A 25,357-nucleotide genomic window follows, 5' to 3' on the forward strand; every position below is an offset into this window, starting at 1 on the left:
ATGTCGACGCTACGACCAAGAAAGCACAACAGCATCTATACTTCCTCAGGAACCTAAGGAAATTTGGTTATGTCCACACTGAGTCTTACAGCTGCACCATAGAAAGCATCCTATCTGACTGCATCACAGCCTGCAAGTGGTCGGTCCAAGACCGTAAGAAACTACACAGTGAACACAGCCCAGTCCATCAGGCAAACCCGCCTACCATCCATTAACTCTGTCGACACCTCCTGCTGCCTTGAGAAAGCGGGTAACATAATCAAAGGCCCCTCCCACCCGGCTTACTCACTCTTCCATCGAACAGGAGATATAAAAGTCTTGAGAACACGCACGAACAGATTCAAAAACAGCATCTTCCCCGCTGTTACCAGACTCCTAACCAACCCTCTTATGGACTGATCTAATCTCTTCACACATCTTCTCTACCAAGTAGTACTACACCCGATGCCTGTATCTATGTATTTACCGTGTGTATTTTATGTTTGCCCTATTATGTATTTTCTTTTTATGTACGGAATGATCTGTCTGAGCTGCACGCAGAACAATACTTTCCACTGTACTTCAGTGCACGTGACAATAAACAGATCCAATCCAATCCAATCCAACCCAACCACCAACCCCATAGATTACGGTGGTTCAAGAGACAATGTACTCATTGGGCAGGCATTTCCTCCATAACTTCACTTTAGGATAGAGCTATAAAATGGCTTCCTTTCCTCGCATTGCCAATGACTCATTGTGATGGCACCCACACAACATTAAGTTTCACCTCCTCTCCGCCTGTAATAGGTCATGAAGATCAGTCACACCAACACCTATTTTAGCCACCTGGTGCCTGTTTTGTATTTGTGTTTACTGCTAAATTAGGATACCAGGATGTATATAGGCTGTCCTCCCTCACCTATTCTAGCACAACATTGATGTGATCTGTTGTACCCCTCCATGATGCCTCCTTCTCAGTTGTACCCCCTTATGTGAGGATGGTTAATGTCTCAGTGATGCAACTGGACACTTGTTCTGACAATTTTCCGGAGCCCTGTGGACACTGTCTGTTCAGTTTGTATGCATACTGCTGCAGACAGAGTTATAGGCTTGTCACCCAGATCTTGCTTGCCACCCACCTTACCAGGTCATTAAAGCTCTTTTGACATTGGTATCCATGTTACACCTCTACTGTTGTCCTCTGTGCCATGCTCATCCAGGCTATTTTGGTCTCTTGACTTTCATCTGTCAGACAACAGGATAATAATTACTTGCCTCTCAGTGACTGCTTCTGTCAAGGTCTCAAGGGAGATATTGGTAAATCTTGGTATTGTCAGTGGGCACTTGTCCATGCAGCTTTGTGTGAAATGCCCTTAGCAGACAACAAGCCCAGCCAACTGTCTTTTCAAGGAACCTGGATCTATGTTCTGCCTTCCAGGCTGCTCTCAGTGCCACGATTTGGGTTCAGAATTCGACCCAGGCTAATTAGGCCTTTCGCATTTGAAAATTGCACCTCATTACTGACACTGATGCAACATGGGATCAGGACCAAGAAATATTCCAGATATCCATTTCCTGATATCAAATTGAAAATCTAGGCCACAATTTGTGTTAATTCAGCACCATTTCAGACACATATCCACAGAAGATCTGTGGAGGGACAGGTTGTGGTGAGGAAGGAGAGAGGCTGCAGAAGGACCTGGACAGGCTAGGAGAGTGGGCAAAGAATGCAGATGGAATACAATGTGGAAAATTGTGAGGTTGTGCTCTTTAGCAGGAAGAATAGAGGCATAGACTATTTTCTAAATGGCAAAAGGATTCGGAAATCAGACGCACAAAGGGACTAAGGAATCCTAGCTCATGATTCTCTTTAAGGTGAACATACAGGTTCAGAAGGCCTGGCCAACTACGCCCACACGTTCCGGTCTTGCCCCAGACTTGCAGGGTACTGGACAACCTTCTCGAGGCAATGTCCAAAGTGGTCGGGATGAGGATGGAGCCATGCCCAAAAGTGCCGGACTTCGGGGTTTCGGACCAGCCAGATCTATTCCTGGGGAGGAGTGCAGACAGCCTTGCCTTTGCCTCCCTGATCGCCCGCCGTAGAATCCTGTTTGGCTGGCGGTCAGCAGCACCGCCCTGAGCTGCAGATTGGCTGTCCGACCTCTCGGAATCTCTCCAAATGGAGAAAATCAAATTTGCCATCCGAGGGTCAGACGACGGCTTCCACAGAGTGTGGGAGCCATTCACGCAATAGTTCCGGGACCTGTTTGTGGCCAACAAACAAGAGGAAGAATAGCCAGGTAGCCAAGAATCAGGGGAAAGTAGCCAAAGCATGAGAGGGAGAGATAGACCGGGAGGGAGGGGTGGGGGGGACAGCCAAACCTAAGAGAAAAGAAAGGCGAACCACAGGAGGGGGTTGGGGGGGGGGGGGGAGATAGGGAACAAGGGAGGTGCGGGGGGAGGCAAGGAAATGAGAGCCGGAAGGAAGGCACAGGATACAATAACAAACATGACTTCTCCAGGAGTAGGGAACGAGGAGAATGAAGACGAAAGACGGGAGGAACGGCAGAAGCGGAGGTGAGCGCGAGACGGCAGCGAGATTAGTCTGGGAGAAGCAAGCGACAACAACACCAAACCCATTCGAGTATTGCCCACTATAATTGTTTCTCCGGCACCCGAATGTATATTTACCTCCCCAGTCTCTAACCCCTACATATGTGTTGTAAATAATTTTGCGAGGTGTACAGAGTTGCTGCTGTTGAACTGGTGCACAATACCCTACCAGTTATTCTATTTTATTTTTTATTGTATTTTTTTTTAACTATTTACTATTTTCTTTTCTTTGGTATGTTTGGGTGTGCCCTTCTCTTCTATGTGTGTATATATATACATATATGTTTCTTATCCTGTGTACATAACGGTAAAAATACTTTGTTCAAAAACCCAATAAAAAACATCTATAATAAAAATAAAAAACATACAGGTTCAGTTGGCAGTTAGGAAGGCAAATGCAATGTTAACATTCATATCTAGAGGGCTAGAATACAAGAGCAGGGATGTACACCTGAGGTTTGGAATACTGACTACATTTGGAATATTGTGAGCAGTTTTGGGCCCCGTGTCTAAGGAATGATGTGCTGGCCTTGGAGAGAGCCCAGTGGAGGTTCACAAGAAAGATCCCTGGAATGATGGACTTGCCTTATAAGGAACGGTTGAGGACTCTGGGTCTATACTCGTGGATTTTAGAAGGATGGGGGGGGGATCTCATTGAAACCTACAGACTACTGAGAGGCCTAGATAGAGTGGAGAGGATGTTTCTGCTGAGAAACAAGAAGCCAAAGGCACAGCCTCCGACTGAAGGGACGATCCTTTAAAACAGCGATGAGGAGGAATTTCTTCAGCCAGAGGGTGGTGAATATGTGGAATTCTTTGCCGCAGAAGCCTGTGGAGGCCAAATCACTGAGCGCCTTTAAGACAGAGATAGATAGGTTCTTGATTAAAAAAGGGATCAGGGGTTATGGGGAGAAGGCAGGAGAATGGGGATGAGAAACATATCAGCCATGATTGAATGGCAGAGCTGACTTGGTGGGCCGAATGGTCCTATGTCTTATGGTCTAATGGTCATTCTATTTAAAATAACATGCCGCTGTTGAATACTAAAATCCTGATTAAACCGAAAGATACAAAGTTTTCATTTATTGTTTTGTTACCCTTTTGTTGCTGGCCTCTTGCCTTGTTGGGCTCAGGTTGATCTTCGTTTGAGCCTCTGTCAGTAACATCGGGCGGGATTTTCCGGTCCCCTGGTTGCGTGTTTCTCAACGGTGTGCATATCGCTAGCGGAGATATTCTCTCTTCCTGCCTTTTGTCAGTGAAGTCACCCCATGCTGCCAGGAACCTCATGGGCTGAGGTGCGCTGCCAACAGGAAAAGAGAATCCCAAAGGCCAGAGAATTCCAGCCACCACATTTAAAGACATCTGAAATTGTGAGGTTGCGCCTGGCCTCCACACTTTGTTTTCCACAATGGCTTGCTTGACATCTGGATCTCACAGTGGGGTATCATGAGGGCACGCAGGCCTATTTCCTAATCTGTGCTGCAGTGCCTTGAAGTTTTGACACATTATCCCCTTTTCTTCTCCCTCTCGGGCATTTCTGTTGATTTTCTTTCATTGCCTCCATGAAGAATATTTTGAATGTTTGCACATTGTATCAGTGGAAAACACCGAGGCTAGTGTCTTTTGTATTTTAGCTGCCTTTTGTCTAGTTTAGCTGTCATCCTGCCTCCCATCGCAATTATTCTTCAAATAATAGATATTGCAATCATAGAATTTGTTACCAGTTTATCTATTAAATCTAAAAGAATAATGTCATCTCTGCACCACTCTGTTGATGGTTTTATAGGTATGTTTGAAATTTTGATTATACATGTTTATTATGCCACAGGGAGTTATTCCTGTGTTTCTCAGAAGGCTACTAATGGAAGTTAGCCAGTCTACCCCATGTGTTAGCAGCTATTAGTATAAAACTGCCTCTGATTTTGACTCGTCTCATGGGACAAGTAATTGTTGTGTTCAAACAGGGCTATAATTCTTATCCTGCTGGCTCTCTCAGTACGCCCCTAGCTATTAGAATCATTTAACATCTCAGCACCTGTTAACAGCAGTGTAAATATTCAACCCTGCTTGCATGCAGGTTATGAGCCGTATGCTGAGGAACCCTGTGAGGCTAGCCTTTTAAATTGAAGCTTCTGACAACTCAATTACTCCTGTTACTAGGGTGTATAATAAAATGTCTATTTAAAGGAAATGATAAGACAAGTCAATTAGTCTGTTGCTGGGGTGTACAATGAAACAGCTGTCCAAGGGGACTGGACAGATTATTGCTAACTAGAGAACAACAGGTAAATGATCTTCACAGGCTGAGCTTGCAGATAATTCCCTATTAGAGTGTCCCTGGTTCCACACTTCCCTGAAACAAGTGTGAAGTTCAACTATTCAAAGAAAAGCAGCATGCAACTGAAAAATGTTTCTATTCACCTAGCAGGCGATAATTTTACCACTAAACAGATTTTTTTTTTTTAAATGTTATTTACTTTTCCCTGCCAGCTTTCACTCCTCGCCATCCTTCTCTCAGCTTCACATGGTCCATCTCTGACTCTTCCCTTCCTCGACTTCTCTGCCTCCATTTGTGAGAATGGGTTATCAATAAATATTATCTCTTACTATCTCACAATCCAATCTCTCCATTTTTATCTCTATCTACAAATTTTTACTTGAACTTGATGCACTTTCCACCAGCCCTAACCAGTCTTCAAGAATTTTCAGACCTATCAGCCAATGCTACGAGGCATTTAGGTTCTCCAAAAGCATAGTCTATTATATTTTGGGATCACTACTGATAACTTAGTCTCTAGACATAAGGAACAGTGACGGTGGTCGGCCATGCAAGGTTATGCAGCCGAAGGTTGTCAACTCTCTACATTGTCCAGGACTGAAAGGATATTGCTCTGAGCAACCCAGGAGAAAGGTCATCATAATAATTGAATTTTAAAAACATTTTCTTCACTTTTGTTCATTGGAAAAAGAGTTGTTTGAATGAGTCTAGCACGGTGGTTGGGAGGCAAGTGAGATTTTTTTATTAATTTACAGGATGCAGGCGTCACTGACTAGGCCAAAGGGCATGCACCTGGGGGCCTCCGATTCCCTGGAAACCCCTCCGAGTGCTGTTCCATCGGGTCCCCATTTGTGGAGACCAGTGCTGAACGGCGCTCGCTCGAGGTCTCCGAGGCGAAGTAGATAGATCCCACGCCTTGGGTACCTCGGGAATCTGCACAATAAAGTGAGACTAGCTGTCTCGCTTTAATATGCAGATTTACTAAAAAGTGTTCCTGCCCACAGTGGGTGGGATTTACATCACAACTTCTCACAGGATCACGTTAGATCTGGCGAGGCGTTTTGAGCCGGGTAGATCCCAGGAGTAGGATCACCCAGCTTCTATCAGCCACACTGCACCTTTTGGGGCAGCGTGGCTGTAAAATCGTGCCCAAGGTGTTTCTAATTATACCATAAAGTGAAGGAGATTAGTATGGGGGCTGCAGAGGGATGGGGATGGCCAAAGACCCACTGTCCTCGCCTGTTCTCTAAAAATAGAATTACTGTATGGAGTGTGAGACTGTATTACAAGGATTCACCATAGCAACTGAGAATGCCTGGTAAAATAATTCAGAGTCCATTTCTGAAAATGAAAGCATGGCGATCATCATCCAAAAAATCCCTGATGACGCTCTGGTGTATGGATTCAAACAAAAACAGTAGAAAATGTTCAATCCATGTGGTTAAAAAGTGATATGACTGGGAATTTCCCCTTGGTTTCCAGACCACACTAGTCAGTATCCAGAAGCCCGATGGTTTTTCACCAGGTTTTTTGACCAGGTTAGCCAGACCAAACTATTTAATCTGGAAGTTCAGATCCTTCATAAATACTGTACTGTTGATGAGTCGACATTCTCACCATCCTGTGGAGGACCGTCTCAGTGATAAAGGAGCTTCAATGATTCTGAAATGCAAAAAGCACCAGAACTATTCGAAAGAGAAGCATCCTCAATCAGCTTGTATCGCAGATGCTTCAATGGTTAATGAAGCAGGTTCAGACGTTAATGATTAATACTAAGGAAGTAACTGTTACCACTCCACAAAACATTTCACATGTTTTCCCTGTACCCATGTGTAATAAAACAGCCACCTCGCAGTGTGCTGCACGTCTTCCTGATTCTGTTGTGAATCCAGACGGTGTTGAAACCAAAACTGATGTTACCATATAATGCCCTTATCACATACATTGTCTGCCCTTTAGACCTGTTGCTGGTTATTTTTTTTAAATTTTAGAGTGTCCAATTGTTTTTTCCAATTAAAAGGGAATTTAGCGTGGCCAATCCACCTACCCTGTACATCTTTGGGTTGCGGGGGCGAAACCCACACAAACACAGGGAGAATGTGCAAACTCCACACGGACAGTGACCCAGGGCCGGGTTTCGAACCCGGGTCCTCAGCGCCGTGAGGCAGCAGCACTAACCACTGCGGCACCGTGCTGCCCCCTGTTGGTAATTAGATTTTTTTTAAATTCTGATTCTAATTTAACTTTATTGTAGAAACCCATTGAGATCTTGACATTCTTGGGATTCTGATCTCTTGCATATCACTGATTTTCATTAGGGGAGATGGTTGACCATATCATTCATCGCTTATGGAGCATACTTACGCTGTAGAAAATCAGTTGCTCATTGTGCAACAGTGTCATACTTTGCAGAAAAGAAGTGTATTGTGAATCTTCCTCAGCACAGCAAATCTATTGACTGAGGTACTGGCTGGGATAGTAGACTTCAGAGGTTTCTTTGATAATGCAACCAGCATACAAACTACCCAAAATTGTTAAAAATTGAAGAAAAGAGAGGAGCTGCCCTCCTTAGCTGTAAAATTGATGTTTTGGCACTCATTGTTTGTAAGCGCATAAGATGGTGAGCTGAGCAACGCACTGGCGGCAGAATTCTATACTCCCGCCGCTTGTCAATGGGATTTCCCATTGAAGCCACCCAACATCCCCGGGAAACCCACAGGAATCACAGCGGCCGGGGAATTCCGGCATGTATTTCCTTTTCCAGTAATGTAATTCGATATCAAAGGTAGTGCGTAACTGCTTGTTATTCCACTGAGGTATCGGAAACGTACGCTGTCTTGCGGCATGTGTTCTTCATTTCTGCCATTTTGACCAATGTACAAGAATGTTCATGTATGCACAGTAACAGGTAAATATACAGTTAGAGGTTGGCTGAAGTATTTGAATTTGAACCAATCCTAAATCTATTAAATAGGTTGTATGTCAGAGATTATATTATACGTGGTGGGCATAAGTTGTACAAAAGGGATTGTTGAACATGTGGAACATAAACCAACAGTGTGTTTTGATTTCTAATATTTTCTTTTGATATCATCTTTCCTGCAGTTATTACAACCTAGACGATATTAACCATGACACCATGAACAAATATCTTTCCAACCTTGTGGAGAAGTCTCTTGCAGATCTGGAATGTTCCTACTGTATTTCAGTAGGAGAGGTAATACTGTCTTTATAAACCTTTTCTAAATCTTTTCCCCACAAATATATTTTTGTTCTCGTGTGCTCAATGTAATAGATGCTTTTAAAACTGCATTTCCTAGTTTGGAGATAGAGAGATCCAACTGGAAGTACTTGCTTCCTGCCAGCCATTTTGGGTAAGGGCAAACAAGAAACCCCATTTAGATTTCTCCGTACTGCTGCCAATAACTCTCTTTCCCCGCCCCTCCCCCCAGCAACACACAAATCTGGAGCATGGGAAAGTGCTTGCATTTGCAAATAAAGAACTTCTTTGAGATTTCTCCGGTCCAAGATTGATTCATTCTGGGGTTGTTGCAGTCACCATCACCAATGGCAGTCCCATTGTTGGCTGCAATCGGGGATCACCTGCAATAAATAAATTATGTAACCAGATTAACGTGGAGCTGGGAGATGCTGGATTGAAGAGTACAGGCCTCCGGCAGCCAAACCTCACTCTTGCACTGGTCTCTTTCCAAAGGAAATATTTATGGGTCTGTGGAGAAAAAGGACAGGTGAATGGGACAACTTATGAGCCAGTGCAAACACCGTGGCCTCCTTCTGTTCTATACGGCCCTAGGGGGGCAAAATTAAATAGCCCCCTAAATCAGGGCTCAGGATCTCGAATTAGGATTAACCTGCCCCAGAGCTTCTGATGCAGGCTGGGCTCTGAGACATTTCAGATTTCAATCCTATGTCAGCCTTTTAAGTACTTTTAGTTTAATTTTGTCTCATTCAGTTTCTCTGCTGTCTATCCTACTGTGACATTGGCAGCCTCCTTTTCTTTACTAAAGACTGGTACAAAGTACTCAGTTAGGACCTTTGCCATGCTGCCACAAGGAAATATGGTTTTTGATTCCACCCTTTTACCATTTATATTTTTATGAAAGACGTTTGAGTTCCCTTTTATAATATCCACAAACCTATTCTCATCCATTCTCTTTGTCCTGGTTGTTTGATTTTTCAGTTCTTCTCTGTACCTTTGTATTCAGCTTGGTTCTCTATGATACCATGACACAGGCATGTATCATAACTCCTTATTGAATGCCTGTTTTAAATTGTTACTACTTCCAAAAGAAATAGGTGCCTCCTGGTAGAGTTGAATTTTGAGCAATTGCTACTTTTGTAAATGTCAGCTGTGACTCTGGCAGTGTTCTTACCTCTGAGTCAGAATGTTGTGGGTTCTAATCCCTTCCAGAGACTTGAACACTGAGACTTGAGTTCTGGCCAATATTTATCCCTCAGCCAACATCACAGAAAAAAAACATACTATCTGGTTGTTATCACATTGCTGCTTATGGGACCTTACTATGTGCAAATTGGCTACATACCACTTTAGGATGGCCTGGTTTTACGAAAGGTGCCCCAGGTACAAAATATATTTATTTCCTTCTCTTTGCTTTTGGATATTCAGTAAGTGATTATTTTTGTACCGCTTGTACATGTAAATGTTTCCCAGAAAATGTACATTCAGTCAATCACCTCAGGCAGCCAGTGGCTCCTGATATGAGCAGAGATTAATTTCTCAGGGAGGATCGGAGAAGTGATGCTCAGTCTTCTTTTAAAATGAATTTGCAGAGTCCCACACTTCATTCTTTATGCAGAGTATTTTAGCCAATCTTTGTGTGTCAATATCAAATTTATTGGAAGAGATTTTTTGGCTGTTCACATCAGCAGGAGCTGTTCACATTCAGTACGAAATCCCATTGACGGCGGCGGGGCCAGAAGACTCAACATCAGGCCACCTCCCCTCGCTAAAAAACATGCCGCAGGGAGGCCAGAGGATCTCACCCATTATCTTTGGCCTTTCTGCATCCTTATGGTTTGAAAGTAAATGTCAAATCATTTACAAAAGGTGGGACAGAATATTACAGCCCTGCCATGGTGGGGCGAGGCCAGAAAATGTAGCCAGCAGTTCAAAGGTCTTTTGACTTCGACAGAACTGGAAGACCCCGCCAGAAGGAACGCCCATACAATTCCACCCATTGTAATTTCCCCATGCTCAATTAAGTATTTATCTAATAAGTTACAAAATATATAATTTCAACTGTGTGTTGACATATAGGGGTAAATTTCTGTCTACATTCTGGGTGGTAACCTGGCATATAATAGAACCTGTCCGAAATCAGAGGATTCTATATCAGGCAGATAATTTTCCCATTTACTGCCCATGAAAATGAAATGAAAATCGCTTATTGTCACAAGAAAGCTTCAACTGAAGTTACTGTGCAAAGCACCTAGTCGCCACATTCCGGCGCCTGTTCGGGGTGCTGGTATGGGAATTGAACCGTGCTGCTGGCCTGCCTTGGTCTGCTTTAAAATCCAGCTCTTTAGCCCTGTGTTAAACCAGCCCATACAGGGAACACAAGAGAATGTGGATGAGCAGAGGGATCTCGGTGTCCATGTACATAGATCCCTGAAAGTTGCCACCCAGGTTGATAGGGTTGTGAAGAAGGCCTATGGTGTGTTGGCCTTTATTGGTAGAGGGATTGAGTTCCGGAGCCATGAGGTCATGTTGCAGCTGTACAAAACTCTGGTACGGCCGCATTTGGAGTATTGCGTACAGTTCTGGTCGCCTCATTATAGGAAGGATGTGGAAGCTTTGGAACGGGTGCAGAGGAGATTTACCAGGATGTTGCCTGGTATGGAGGGAAGATCTTATGAGGAAAGGCTGATGGACTTTAGGTTGTTTTCGTTAGAGAGAAGAAGGTTAAGAGGTGACTTAATAGAGGCATACAAAATGATCAGAGGGTTAGATAGGGTGGACAGTGATAGCCTTCTCCCACGGATGGAGGTGGCTAGCACGAGGGGACATAGCCTTAAATTGAGGGGTAATAGATATAGGACAGAGGTCAGAGGTAGGGTTTTTACGCAAAGAGTGGTGAGGCCGTGGAATGCCCTACCTGCAACAGTAGTGCACTCGCCAACATTGAGGGCATTTAAAAGTTTATTGGATAAGCATATGGATAGTGTAATGGCATAGTGTAGGTTAGATGGCCTTTAGTTTTTGACTTCCCATGTCGGTGCAACATCGTGGGCCGAAGGGCCTGTACTGCGCTGTATCGTTCTATGTAATACTCCAAATTTCAAAGGAATGTTTTGAACTTTTCGATCGCAATGCTTTTTTAAAATATGTGATTCTCTAATTATGCATATTTCTGTCTCATAGGATAGTCGCAGCCTCCAATCACTGGATTTAGGCCGTATAGCCTCTTATTATTACCTGAAACATCAAACAATGAAAATGTTCAAGAGCAAAATGAAAGCAGATTGTTGTTTGGAGGACTTGCTTTCTGTTCTAACGGTGAGTACAAGATGCTGCATACGTGTACTCAATTTGCTGGAATTTGTGTTGTGTGACCTCAGCTGCCACTGCAACAAAGGTCTAAATTTCGACCGGTGGTGGAGTGTGCGGGGGGGGGGGCTAAAAAAGACAAGGGGGCAAGGTGGAAAGAGGGGTGTGCAAGGGGGGAGGGCAAGGGTTCAAGATGACCGGCATGGGGCAAGGAGGTGGATGAAGGATATGAACAATGAAAATCAGAGGGAAGACCATGGGGATGGAAGCTGAACCGCTAATAAGGCTGCATGAAAAGCTCACAAGCAAGGAGGTCAAAAAGATACCACTGTTTATTGGGCAGGGATGATGATGACTCCAGGTGCAGTGGTTTAGAGATCCAAGTGAACACAAGCACCTCGCAGGTAAGGGGTTCAGGGGTAGGTGATTCAGTTAAGGAACAGACTTCTTCTTGTGGCTCCCAGCCTTTCCCCCCGGGTTGCTGACATCCTGTATGGTCTGATGAAGACAAGTGGACAAAGTGACTGAAATTAGTGCGCTGGGCTGCTATTTAAATATGAACCCGTCAGCCATGTTTTACAGCCCGACCGCTGCAGGTCGTCGCCAGGCGCAGCCATGGACTCGGCCATTCTCCAGCCATTTTTGCCATGGGAGCCAGGAGTTTTACTCGACGCGGCTGCTAGCCCCTTGCCTGTTCATAGAATTATCATAGATCATAGGATTTACAGTACAGAAGGAGGCCATTCGGCCCATTGATTTTGCACCGGCCCTTGGAAAGAGCACCCAGTAACCCCACCTAACCTTTTTCGACACTAAGGGCAATTTAGCATGGCCAATCCGCCTAACTTGCATATCTTTGGACTGTGGGAGGAAATCGGAGCACCCAGAGGAAACCCACGCAGACACGGGGAGAACGTGCAGACTCCGCACAGATAATGACCCAGCGGGGAATCGAACCTGGGATGCTGGAGCTGTGAAGCAACTGTGCTAACCATTATGCTACCTCACCGTCCTTGATCGGCTGCAGGATCGGTGAGGGCTTGGCGCCAATTTTTCTGTCGTAAAACTGCACGAATTCTGCGCTGGGGTGAACACTTAGTCTCAGAAACGGTGAATCCAGCCCGCTGTCTTTCAAATGAGATGTTTAACTGAGACCGTCTGCCATCTGCACGGCAGCAGAGTGGTTAGCACAATTGCTTCACAGTTCCAGAGACCTAGGTTCAATTCCCAGCTTGGATCACTGTCTGTGTGGAGTGTGCACGTTCTTCCTGTGTCTGCGTGGGTTTCCTCCAGGTGCTCCAGTTTCCTCCCACAGTCCAAAGATGTGCAGGTTCGGTGGATTGGCCATGTTAAATTGCCCTTAGTGTCCAAAAAGGTTGAGTGGGGTTGCTGGGTTATGGGGATGGGGTGGAAGTGTGGGCTTGAGTAGGGTGCTCTATCCAACTGCCAGTGCAGACTCGATGGGCCAAACGGCCCCCTTTTTCACTGTAAATTCTGTAATATCTCATCTTGATGTATAAGATGCGGGGGGAGTTCTTGCCAATATTTATCCCCCAATTAACAGATCTAAAAGGCAAATGATTGGTCATTTTCTCTTTGCTGTTTGTGATATCTTGTGTACAAATTAACAAAGGCAGTGACAATGCTTCAACTGTACATCATTAGTTGTGAAAGATTTGGGACATCCCCAAGTTATGAAAATTGCTTCACAAATTCAAGTTTGTTCCTGTTTTCTAATTTCTAAATGGGTGCCTTTGAGGAAACTTAGCAGAACAACAAAATTGTATTGTTCTCTCATTGCTGTTGTGGGTCAGCACAGAAAGCAACAAAGTTATTTGACCCCCCCCCCCCGTAAGTTTCAGTTGCTTCCTTGATGTCTCTGTACCACACATGCTAGAGTTAAATTCAATAATCCTAACTTCACATTATGTACTTCACACAGAACCAATCTCACCGCCAACCATATGAAATGCAGTGGTTAGTGCTCACATGTGTTTGGCTGCAAATGCATTTTTTTCCAATTTCTAATCCTATTTCACTTATTCTGGAGTAATTTTGGGAACATGTTATTTAGTTCTCAGAAACATATTGGGCATGATTCTCCAAAAAGGGAACAAAGTCCCCTAACGAAGGTGTTTAGCTGTCTGTTTCCTAGCGCTTGCAGTGCCGAGAAGCACATGGCTATTCAACTCGACTTGCGTTGTATAAGGGGCCTGAATGGGGAACGCGCAGCCGAGACCACACATAACCCCACTTTGTACAGCGGGAAGCTCCAAGGCCCCCAAAACCATCCCCAACCTCCCTTACCCCTCCCCCAGCCTGAACGCAATATGGGTGTCCGCCCCCTCCCCAATACCCATGTAGGGAACCCCTGGCCCAATCATAGACAAACGGTCTCCCAGCTTTCATTGGCTTTTCCAGTGCAGCGTGACCATAATATGAAACAGGAAGCCTGGCCATTTTTCCCCTTCCCTAACCTGGGAACACTGAAACCATTTATAGAACCCATCACTCAGGCTGAGTTCACTAAGCTTGTTATTGACTGGATGCTGAGCCTCAAACCTTCCTGATCTGTACAGCTGTCAGATTCTGAATAAACCTGCTATGCTATTGAGGTCCTTTATGTTCGTAGTACTTAAAGAACAATTTGTTCGACCCTGATCAGAAAAGAGCTATAATCACATATTTGCAAAGCATTCAGCACAGGGATGGTGAGCCAAATGGCTTCTGTCTGTGCTGTATCAACCTAATTCTATACTTTTTTATGTGGTAATAATTTTTATTTTTATATATATATTCATTCATTCAATCAAAGTCTGTTAAAAACATGAAGAATTTTTATTTTGAGTGGACTAGGCTCCAGGCGGAAGTGAGGCAAAGGGAGATATGGCCAACGACCATGCTGAATATTGACCTGGCTGATTTTTTTTTCCAGAGTCAAACTCATTGAAATATTGTTGGCAAGCAGACATTAGAAATGGCTCTGGTTGGCAGACAGGCCTCGGGGGACGGGCAGTCTGTAAGATTTAACAGCCTGCAGCAACTTACAGAGCCAGGCATCAAACCATCATCATTGTTTTATCTATGCCCAAGCAAGCTCATTAGCAAAGAATAAATGTCTGTGTGCCTCATACTTTTTGGCTGCCGTTGTGAGAGTGCCGTTGCAGGTCAGGCAAAGAAGAGGCTCCTATTTGGAACGAGTCAAGGCAGGCTGCTGAAGAAATCTGTGTCGGTTCAGTAAACGTGATCAGGGCACTGACATGGTTGATTCTTCCCCAGAACATTTTTATACACATGCTGTAATATATATATTTTCTCTCTCCTCCCACCATCTCACACCCCACTCTCTCCTGACGGAAATATTTTCCACATAAACCTACAGGTTGTTGTTAGATTTATGATTTTGTAATCACTCCTAAGTATTTTTCGATGTGATTTTAATTTGAGCATGTTTATTTGAACAAAATAAGACCTTTGTTCTTTTTTGAGATGGGAGGCACACTTTTGTAGAAACTGGGAGAGGGTCAGTCTTTCCTAATTGTATTTTTAGCTGTGTTAGCACTAGAACACTCTTGTGTGAACTTATTTAAAAATATACTGTGTTTACCATTTTTCATTGTGTCGTACTTTTTGAAATTAGCCCTATCACAATAATCACACCTGCCGCAGTTGATCTAAGAGAGTTTGGACATTGTTTGCAGCAGTAATTGGGTTTTGTGACAATAAAATACCTTGCATATTATTTCTGTTAATAGCTTGATTGAAAATCTGTATTTTCAGATAGGCAATCAAAGAAATGTCTTTTACTGTACACCGTTTGCGTGAATAAACTGTTAAAATACCCAGTTATCAGAGAAGCAACACTATCCCATTTACTCATGCTTCAGTAATTCGGCATTCAGAATTCAGCCAGAAAGAGCAGATGGATCCCTGACTGCCTGCTAATCCACAGCTGGAATTTTATCTTCTGCTGCCTTATCCATGGTGTTGGAAAAGAGTAGCTTCTCCACTGGACAGGGAGGGCAAGCAAGAAAGTGAAATCATTATTCATAAGTATCCCAGTGGGAACACTGCCAGGAGAGATTAATTTTTTTCAGTTACGCTTGTAAAAAAGCTCAGGTGGAGTCTCTAATCCTTGGGGCATGGTGGCAGATCAAGAAAGATGCAACACAGCTAGTTCATTTACTGGGTTCTAAGCAAAACAAGAGACTGCGTTAGAAGTCTCAATACATGATTGCAAATTTAAGGAGCTCTTTTCCCCAAGGGAGTTTTTCGTCCTCTGCATATGATTGCCCAGACTTTTTGACAAATGAAGTGGTGGAATTGAAGTTTGATTCATAACGCAATGAACACCATGTCTGTTAAATTGGTAATATAAAGTTCAAAGAAGCACAAATATTTTTCTTAATAGAGCTGTGCTTATCTGCTAACGCTTTTGACGACCTGGTTTTGTTTTATATGGACAGCCTGATGAGACACGAACATTGCAAAATGAAGGAGGCTGAAGTTTGCAAAATTGTAAATTCTTTTGTATTTTTATAAGTTATGAATTTTTAATGTGCAGGGGGACTGTACTGTAGCACAAGCGGACATAATGATCCCAAATTTGCTGGAGCCAGGGCACCTAGTGGCGTGAGTCATTTGTTGGGTTTTGTTCCTCGCCCGCCAGTTGGAAAATAATTTGCACCACAAATTGCCAGGAATGCGAGTTGGTAATAACATAAGAAAATTGAAGGAACATCTGGGACCTTGGTGAATGATGGACCAAAGGCCTCCTTCCTTACCCAGTGAGATTAAAGAATAGCGGAAAAAGAAGGAAGGACAGAGAAGAAGATAGGTGAATTAAAGTCAAATTAGGTACAGAAAGAGCAATAAATAAAGGTTGAATTACTGGAGGGCGATAAAAAAGAGACAAAGAGAAAGTAAGAAATAAATGTAAATTCAACATTTGAAAAACTTCAAGGAACAATTTACTGCCTGTCGAAATGAGATTTTGCAGTCTCAGTTCTCTGTTGGGGCTAGATAGTGTGGATGGCGTTACAGGAACATGAATGTTGTCATTAGAAAGGTCTGTACATCATCAAGTACCAACTTTAATTTTCTGCAGTGAGTTTAATTTGTTTTATTAGCAGAAATGCAGCAATTTTCAGAATCTTGTGGAGAGGTTCATGATGTGAGGCTGATTGTGCAAATCGTCCAGTACTTTGTGATTATTTGCAGCCCATGGCATATCTGTCACCCAGGTACGGTAGCACAGTGTTTAGCACTGTTGCTTTACAGCTCCCAGGGTCCCAGGTTCGATTCCCAGCTTGGGTCACTGTCTGTGCGGAGTTTGCACATTCTCCCCGTGTCTGTGTGGTTTCCTCCGGGTGTTCTGGTTTCCTCCCATAGTCCAAAAATGTGCAGATTCAATGGATTGGCCATGCTAAATTGCCCTTAGTGTCCAAAAAAAGGTTAGGTGGGGTTAGTGGGTTACGGGAATGGGTGGAGGTGTGGGCTTAAGTAGGGTGCTCTTTCCAAGGGCCGGTACAGACTCGATGGGCCGAATGGCCTCCTTCTGCACTGTAATTTCTATGATGTATGATCTATAAATTGCTGGGTTCAATACCCATTAAACTTATCATTTTGACAGCAGATTCTGGGCCAGTGATAATTACTGCTAAAATTGAGCTTGTTAACTGAATTAGCTTTTGTGCCTATGAAATGAAAATCGCTTATTGTCACAAGTAGGCTTCAAATGAAGTTACTGTGAAAAGCCCCTAGTCGCCACATTCCGCCGCCTGTTCAGGGAGGCTGGTACAGGAATTGAACCGTACTGCTGGCCTGCCTTGGTCTGCTTTGAAAGCCAGCGATTGAGCCCTGTGCTAAACAGTTGCATATTTCAATTGAAACAGTCACCTTCAATTGAAACCTTTAGTGTAGTCAAATAAATAATGGGCTTAAATAAATAATGGGCTTAAAAGTAGCCCTTCCAACATTGTCCTAACTCCAACAGGAGATAAATCGGAGGATTATAAATTAGGTCAGGAACCAAGTAAGGTTTTATTCTGGACTTCTGAGAGAGGAGCCCAACTCCCAACAAAGTCATTTGATCCAGGAGGGGCAGGACTGATAACAGGGACTGCGTTCCTATTTCCCTAACCTGAAATAAACCTTCATCAGCCTATGCACCAATCAGATCAGATATTGGACTCCCAAATACCACATGCAGGTATTCCTTGTGGATCCAGGCATGAGTCTTGGCATAGAGTTCGAAATGCTGCGAATGTTTTGAACTCGCACAGGACTGGGAACCTGTCACAGTATTAAGCCTAAGGGAAAGCGAGCAGTATCTTATTGCCACAGATAACTGTCATTTTCCTGGCCATGCAAACTTGGCAGGGTAAGCAACAGAGGCCCTAGTCTTCAAAACATTATAAAAAATTGAGTACAAATCAGTCGAAAAGCTGAAGCCCCAGATTCCCAAGGCAGCCAATTCCCAAGAGATGCTAATGAATTGCTTACTGGTTTTCTTTTCAAGGAAACCATTTCTTACGTTTTTACCAACCCCTTATCTCAATTGTTTTAAAGCTACCTGACTTCACTTTGTTTTAGAAACCGAACATTTAAATAGAACATTCTTCCATCAGAACACGGCACAGAATATTGGGTCAGGAGAGGCCTTTCAAGCCTGTTCCATCTAATCAAAACTAGATAACGCAGGAATCATTTTTTATTCATTCATGGGATGTGGGCGTCGCTGGCTGGGCCAGCATTTATTGCCCGTCCCTGAGGGCATTTAAGAGTCAACCACATTGCTGTGGGCCTGTGCCACATGTAGGATGACCGATTAGTGAACCCGATGGGTTTTTACGACAATCAACGATGATTTCATGGTCATCATTATACTTTTAATTCCAGATTTTTTAAATTCAAATTCCACCATCTATCCTGGTGGAATTTGAACCCAGGTCCCCAGAGCATTATCCTGGGTATGTGGACTACTAGTCCAGTGATAATACCACTGCGCCATTACCTCCCCTACACTACAGACTTGTCAGCTTGACATCAATAGCGTGAAAACTGACAGAGGCCATAATATGGTGCCAGGTGGCAGGGTGGTTAGCAAATTAAAAATGTTTGGGATCGATGGATCCTTGGATTAGCAGTTGGCTAAGAGAAAGGAAACAGGTTGGGTATAGATCGGCATTTCTCAGACTGGAGACGAGTTGAAAGTGGTGTTCACCAGGGCTCAGTTTTGGGAGCCTTACTTTTTCTGATCTATATAAATTATTTAGAGATACATGTGGAGGTCAAATCTCTAAATTTGCAGATGATACTAAGCTAGGGAGGATAGTGAATTATGAGGATGACGCTGAGCGACTTCAGAGGGACATTGACAAATTGGCCAAATGGGCAGACACCTAGCAGATTAATTACAATGCAAAGAAATGTGAGGTAATCCATTTTGGTAGAAGAAACATGGGGAAATAGTATAGGCTCAATGGTACAATTTTGAGGGGAGTACAGGAGCAGAGGGATCTCGGGGTTCAAGTGCATAATTCTCTGAAGGTGGCCAGGCATGTTAAAACAGTTTTTAAGAAGGCTTATAGGATCCTTGAGTTTATAAATGGAGGCATAGAGCATAAAAGCAAGGAGGTGGTGCTACACCTCTGCAAACCATTGGTCAGACCTGGGGCGGCATTCTCCCCTACCCGGCATGACGGAGGGTCCCGGAGTAGGGGAGTGGCGCCAACCACTCAGGGGTCGCGCCTCCCCAAAGGTGGGGAATTCTCCCCACCTTTGGGGGCCAGCCCCGCGCCGGAGCGGTTGCCACCAGAAGACCGGCGCCCCCGGCAGCGGGGCTGGCCGAAAGGCTTTCGTCGGTCCACGCATGCGCCGGCAATGACGTCAGCGGCAGCTGGCCGCTGACATCACTGCTGGCGCATGCGCGATGTGGGGTTCCCTTCCGCTTCCGCCATGGCGAAGGCCGTGGCGGGCGCGGAGGAAAATAGTGCTGCCAGGGCACTGGCCCAGACTCTGAAGGGGGGGCCCCGATCGCGGGCCAGGCCACCATGGGGGCACCCCCCGGGGTTCGATCACCCCCCCCCCCCCCCCCAGGACCCCGGAGCCCGCTCGCGCCGCTGATCCCGCCGTTCCAGAGGTGGTTTAAACCTCGGCGGCGGGAGAGGCCTCCCAGCGGCGGGACTTCGGCCCATCCGGGCCAGAGAATCACCGCAGGGGCCTCGCCGATCGGATTGCCGTGATTCCCGCCGCCGCCACTTCCCGGGTGGCGGAGAATCTCTGCCACGGCGGGGGCGGGATTTTAGGTGCCCCCAGGCGATGCTCCGACCCTGCTGGGGGTCGGAGAATTTCGCCCCACATTTGGAATGTCGTATTCAGTTCTGGGACTCTTATTGAAGGAAGGATGTTAAGGCCCTAGAGATAATTCAAGGAGATTTACTAGAATGATACCAGGAATGAGGAACTTTAGATGCAAGGAAATATTTAAGAAATTGGGCTTGTTCTCCTTCGAGCAGAGGTGACTTTATTGAGGTGTTCAAAATTATGAACACTTTTGACAGGATAAAGATATATGGGCGGGATTCTCCAATAATAGGTTTATGTCCCCACTCCCGAGAAATAACGCGCGCAAATCACTCTGGACACCTGTAGAAAGTCCAGGGTAATTCTCTGATTTGCAGGGGACTAGCAGGGTCCCGGAGTAGTCCTTGCAGCTCCAGCTGCTGATACGGGGCCCTGCACTTTCGGTCGGGTGTTCAAGCATGAGCAGGGTTGCGGCCTGCGTCAGCCGCCCTGCGAGACATGGCCGACCCACACCGCGGACTAGCACCAAGAAGATAGGCCCCCGCCTCCCCGATCGGTAGCCTGGCTGTCCTGGAGGAGCCCCCCCCCCCCCGTTAATGATCCCCCCGCCTCCTACCAGGGCGGCCGTGGACTGGGTCCGCAGCCGCCAGGCCGAGTTCCCGCCGGGTGGAACCATGAGATAAAGATGCCGGCAGGAACTCGGCCAGCTGCACTCGGTGAATTGCCGCGGGGGCCTCTTTCAATGGCCCCCAACCGGCGCGGCGTCAACCGCGCGCCCGATTAGCACTGATTGTCCGGGGACCGGAGAGTCGCGGGAGCAGCATCGGACCCGATCTCGGGTTTGATGCCCATTCTCCAGCCCCGCACCGATCGTGATTTCGGCTCGGAGAATCCCGCCCGTATATTCTGTTTCCACTAGTTGGTAAGTCAGTGGCGAGTGGTCACAATGTCATGATGGTCAGCAAGAGAGCTAGGAGTGAGATGAGGAGAAACCTCTTAACTCAGAGTTGTTGGGGTTTGTAATGCGCTGCCTGGGAGAGTGGTGGAGGTGGATTCCATAGGAAATTTCAAGAGAGCTGGGCATATATTTGAAAGTGATTAATTTAGAGGCCTACCGAGAGAGAGCTGGGGAATGGGACTAGTTAGGCAGCTCTTTTGTGAGCCAGAACAAACATGATGGGCCTTATGGCCTCCTACTGTGTTATAAAACTCTGGAACACGGCCTGGTCTGTACCCCTAATACCCGTGTTTAAAAGCTTTTGGCCTTTGTTGGACATTTATTCATGTACATTTTATATACAGGTACCTGTTAATCAATTATTATCTATAAAAATACATGTCCATGAAGTTAATTGTACTTCACAATTGCTTTTTTTGTAATGGTATTCTATTTTTGTGAGTTACCTTGGGATGAATTTCATGGCACTCCTGGGGTGGGATGGCAGGTAGTGGGAGGTGTAAATTTGGATACGAGGGCAGCAGAACCATGCTCATCTCCTACCCACCCATGCCCAACCCTGCAGCTAGTTTACCCACTGCGAGGGAGAAGATAGGCAGTCTACTCACCCGTGGGCCAGTTGAACCTCTTAAATGGTCAATTAATGACCATTTATGGGCCCCCTCCTGCTGCTCGAAATTTTACTGCAGCAAGGGTGCCCACACCAAGCACTTAGAGGGGAGGGAGGGAGGAAAGGGAATGAGGGCATCCTGTTTGGGAATCTATGCCCATTAGAGGTTCTCTTCTCCCCTCCCACTCTTCCAGCCCCCCACTCCTCCTCCCAATTGGTTTTCCACCCTTGCATTTTCCCTGCCCCACTCTGTCCACCCCAACCACCCTCCATCTCCGGGCTGCCACGTTGGCCCTGCTAAGATGCCAGCCTTCTCTTGTCCCAGGTGCTTGCTCTTCTTCTTAAAGTCTCCCTGCAATCTCAGCAGAAACCACCTTTCCCGGTGCTTTCGGAAAGCCAAGAGAACTGCTGATCCTTGATTAGCTGGTAGCTCTAAAAGATTGGACGTCTTCAATGAGGCTGGAAGCACTACCTCAAGCCAATTAAGGCCAGGTGGCTCAAAGGAAATTACAGCACAGGAACAGGCCCTTCGGCCCTCCCAGCCTGTGCCGGTCCAGATCCTTTATCTAAACCTGTCTCCTATTTTCCAAGGTCTACTTCCCTCTGTTCCCACCCGTTCATATACCTGTCTAGATGCCTCTTAAATGATGCTATCGTGCCTGCCTCTACCACCTCCGCTGGTAAAGCGTTCCAGGCACCCACCACCCTCTGCATAAAAAACCTTCCACGCACATCTCCCTTAAACTTTCCCCCCCTCACTTTGAAATCGTGACCCTTGTAACTGACACCCCCACTCTTGGAAAAAGCTTGTTGTTATTCACCCTGTCCATACCTCTCATAATTTTGTAGACCTCAATCAGGTCCCCCCTCAACCTCCGTCTTTCTTGTGGAGAGGCTGTTGGCAAGTGACAGTTAAACCCGAAACACTTTGTGAGTGTTTCCCACCCTACCTCCTCCTCTAACCAACCCCCCCCCCCCCCCCCCCCCCCCACCCCACAGTGGTTGGGAAGCGGGAGCAGGGGCCTGTCGTGAAGGTGAGTGAGTGCCTTTAAATTTGCTTACCTTTCAGCGGGAGCAGGGTTTGAGGTAATATCAGGTAAGCTCTTCCTTTCTTTTTCTTTTTCTTTTTTTTTTCTAAATCTAGAGGTGATGTCAGGGAAGGCAGTACAATGCTCCTCCTGCAGAATGTTTGAGGTGAGGGACGCCGTCAGTGTCCCTGCTGATTTCATCTGTGGGAAGTGCACCCAACTCCAGCTCCTCAAAAACCGTGTTAGGGACCTGGAGCTTGAGCTGGATGAACTTCGGATCATTCGGGAGGCAGAGGGGGTCATAGATAGGAGCTTCAGGGAAGTAGTTACACCAAAGACTGGAGATAGATGGGTAACTGTAAGAGGGACTGGGAAGAAGCAGTCAGTGCAGGGACCCCCTGCGGTCGTTCCCCTGAGTAACAAGTATACCGTTTTGGATACTTGTGGGGGGGACGACTTACCAGGGGTAAGCCATGGGGTATGGGCCTCTGGCACGGAGTCTGTCCCTGTTGCTCAGAAGGGAAGGGGGGAAAGGAGTAGAACATTAGTAATTGGGGACTCAATAGTCAGGGGCACAGATAGGAGATTTTGTGGGAGCGAGAGAGACTCACGTTTGGTATGTTGCCTCCCAGGTGCAAGGGTACGTGATGTCTCGGATCGTGTTTTCCGGGTCCTTAAGGGGGAGGGGGAGCAGCCCCAAGTCGTAGTCCACATTGGCACTAACGACATAGGTAGGAAAGGGGACAAGGATGTCAGGCAGGCCTTTAGGGAGCTAGGATGGAAGCTCAGAGCGAGAACAAACAGAGTTGTTATCTCTGGGTTGTTGCCCGTGCCACGTGATAGTGAGATGAGGAATAGGGAGAGAGAGCAATTAAACACGTGGCTACAGGGATGGTGCAGGCGGGAGGGATTCAGATTTCTGGATAACTGGGGCTCTTTCTGGGGAAGGTGGGACCTCTATAGACAGGATGGTCTACATCTGAACCTGAGGGGCACCAATATCCTGGGGGGGAGATTTGTTAGTGCTCTTTGGGGGGGTTTAAACTAATTCAGCAGGGGCATGGGAACCTGGATTGTAGTTTTGGGGTACAGGAGATTGAGAGTATAGAGATCAGGAGCACAGATTTGACTTCGCAGGAGGGTGCCAGTGTTCAGGTAGGTGGTTTGAAGTGTGTCTACTTCAATGCCAGGAGTATACGAAATAAGGTAGGGGAACTGGCAGCATGGGTTGGTACCTGGGACTTCGATGTTGTGGCCATTTCAGAGACATGGATAGAGCAGGGACAGGAATGGTTGTTGCAGGTTCCGGGGTTTAGGTGTTTTAGTAAGCTCAGAGAAGGGGGCAAAAGAGGGGGAGGTGTGGCGCTGCTAGTCAAGGACAGTATTACGGTGGCGGAAAGGATGCTAGATGGGGACTCTTCTTCTGAGGTAGTATGGGCTGAGGTTAGAAACAGGAAAGGAGAGGTCACCCTGTTGGGAGTTTTCTATAGGCCACCTAATAGTTCTAGGGATGTAGAGGAAAGGATGGCGAAGATGATTCTGGAAAAGAGCGAAAGTAACAGGGTGGTTGTTATGGGAGACTTTAACTTTCCAAATATTGACTGGAAAAGATATAGTTCGAGTACATTAGATGGGTCATTCTTTGTACAATGTGTGCAGGAGGGTTTCCTGACAAAATATGTTGACAGGCCAACAAGAGGCGAGGCCACATTGGATTTGGTTTTGGGTAATGAACCAGGCCAGGTGTTAGATCTGGAGGTAGGTGAGCGCTTTGGAAACAGTGACCACAATTCGGTGACCTTTACGTTAGTGATGGAAAGGGATAAGTATACCCCGCAGGGCAAGAGTTATAGCTGGGGGAAGGGCAATTATGATGCCATTAGACATGACTTAGGATGTGTTGGTTGGAGAAGTAGGCTGCAAGGGTTGGGCACACTGGATATGTGGAGCTTGTTCAAGGAACAGCTATTGCATGTTCTTGATAAGTACGTACCAGTCAGGCAGGGAGGAAGGGGTCGAGCGAGGGAACCGTGGTTTACCAAAGAAGTGGAATCTCTTGTTAAGAGGAAGAAGGAGGCCTATGTGAAGATGAGGCGTGAAGTTTCAGTTGGGGCGCTTGATAGTTACAAGGAAGCGAGGAAGGATCTAAAGAGAGAGCTGAGACGAGCAAGGAGGGGACATGAGAAGTCTTTGGCAGGTAGGATCAAGGAAAACCCAAAAGCTTTCTATAGGTATGTCAGGAATAAAAGAATGACTAGGGTAAGAGTAGGGCCAGTCAAGGACAGTGGTGGGAAGTTGTGTGTGGAGGCTGAGGAGATAAGCGAGATACTAAATGAATACTTTTCGTCAGTATTCACTCAAGAAAAAGATAATATTGTGGAGGAGAATGCTGAGACCCAGGCTATTAGAATAGATGGCATTGAGGTGCGTAGGGAAGAAGTGTTGGCAATTCTGGACAAGGTGAAAATAGATAAGTCCCCGGGGCCGGATGGGATTTATCCTAGGATTCTCTGGGAAGCCAGGGAAGAGATTGCTGAGCCTTTGGCTTTGATTTTTAGGTCATCATTGGCTACAGGAATAGTGCCAGAGGACTGGAGGATAGCAAATGTGGTCCCTTTGTTCAAGAAGGGGAGTAGAGATAACCCCGGTAACTATAGGCCGGTGAGCCTAACGTCTGTGGTGGGTAAAGTCTTGGAGAGGATTATAAAAGATACGATTTATAATCATCTAGATAGGAATAATATGATTAGGGACAGTCAGCATGGTTTTGTGAAGGGTAGGTCATGCCTCACAAACCTTATCGAGTTCTTTGAGAAGGTGACTGAACAGGTAGACGAGGGTAGAGCAGTTGATGTGGTGTATATGGATTTCAGTAAAGCGTTTGATACGGTTCCCCACGGTCGGCTATTGCAGAAAATACGGAGGCTGGGGATTGAGGGTGATTTAGAGATGTGGATCAGAAAATGGCTAGTTGAAAGAAGACAGAGAGTGGTAGTTGATGGGAAATGTTCAGAATGGAGTTCAGTTACGAGTGGCGTACCACAAGGATCTG

General features: G+C 45.8%; 1 protein-coding gene across 3 annotated transcripts in view; it reads left to right on the forward strand.

The window, feature by feature from the left end:
- ascc3 (activating signal cointegrator 1 complex subunit 3) overlaps positions 1-25,357 on the forward strand; it is a 661,661-nt gene that overhangs the window by 544,116 nt on the left and 92,188 nt on the right. For all 3 annotated transcript variants that reach the window (XM_038799272.1, XM_038799274.1, XM_038799273.1), the window contains exons 35-36: positions 7,979-8,090; positions 11,277-11,411. In XM_038799272.1, coding sequence (XP_038655200.1) covers positions 7,979-8,090; positions 11,277-11,411 — 247 coding nt within the window. The remainder of the gene's footprint in view (positions 1-7,978; positions 8,091-11,276; positions 11,412-25,357) is intronic.

Source organism: Scyliorhinus canicula, chromosome 6 (genome assembly GCF_902713615.1).
Source record: "Scyliorhinus canicula chromosome 6, sScyCan1.1, whole genome shotgun sequence".
NCBI lineage: Eukaryota > Metazoa > Chordata > Chondrichthyes > Carcharhiniformes > Scyliorhinidae > Scyliorhinus > Scyliorhinus canicula.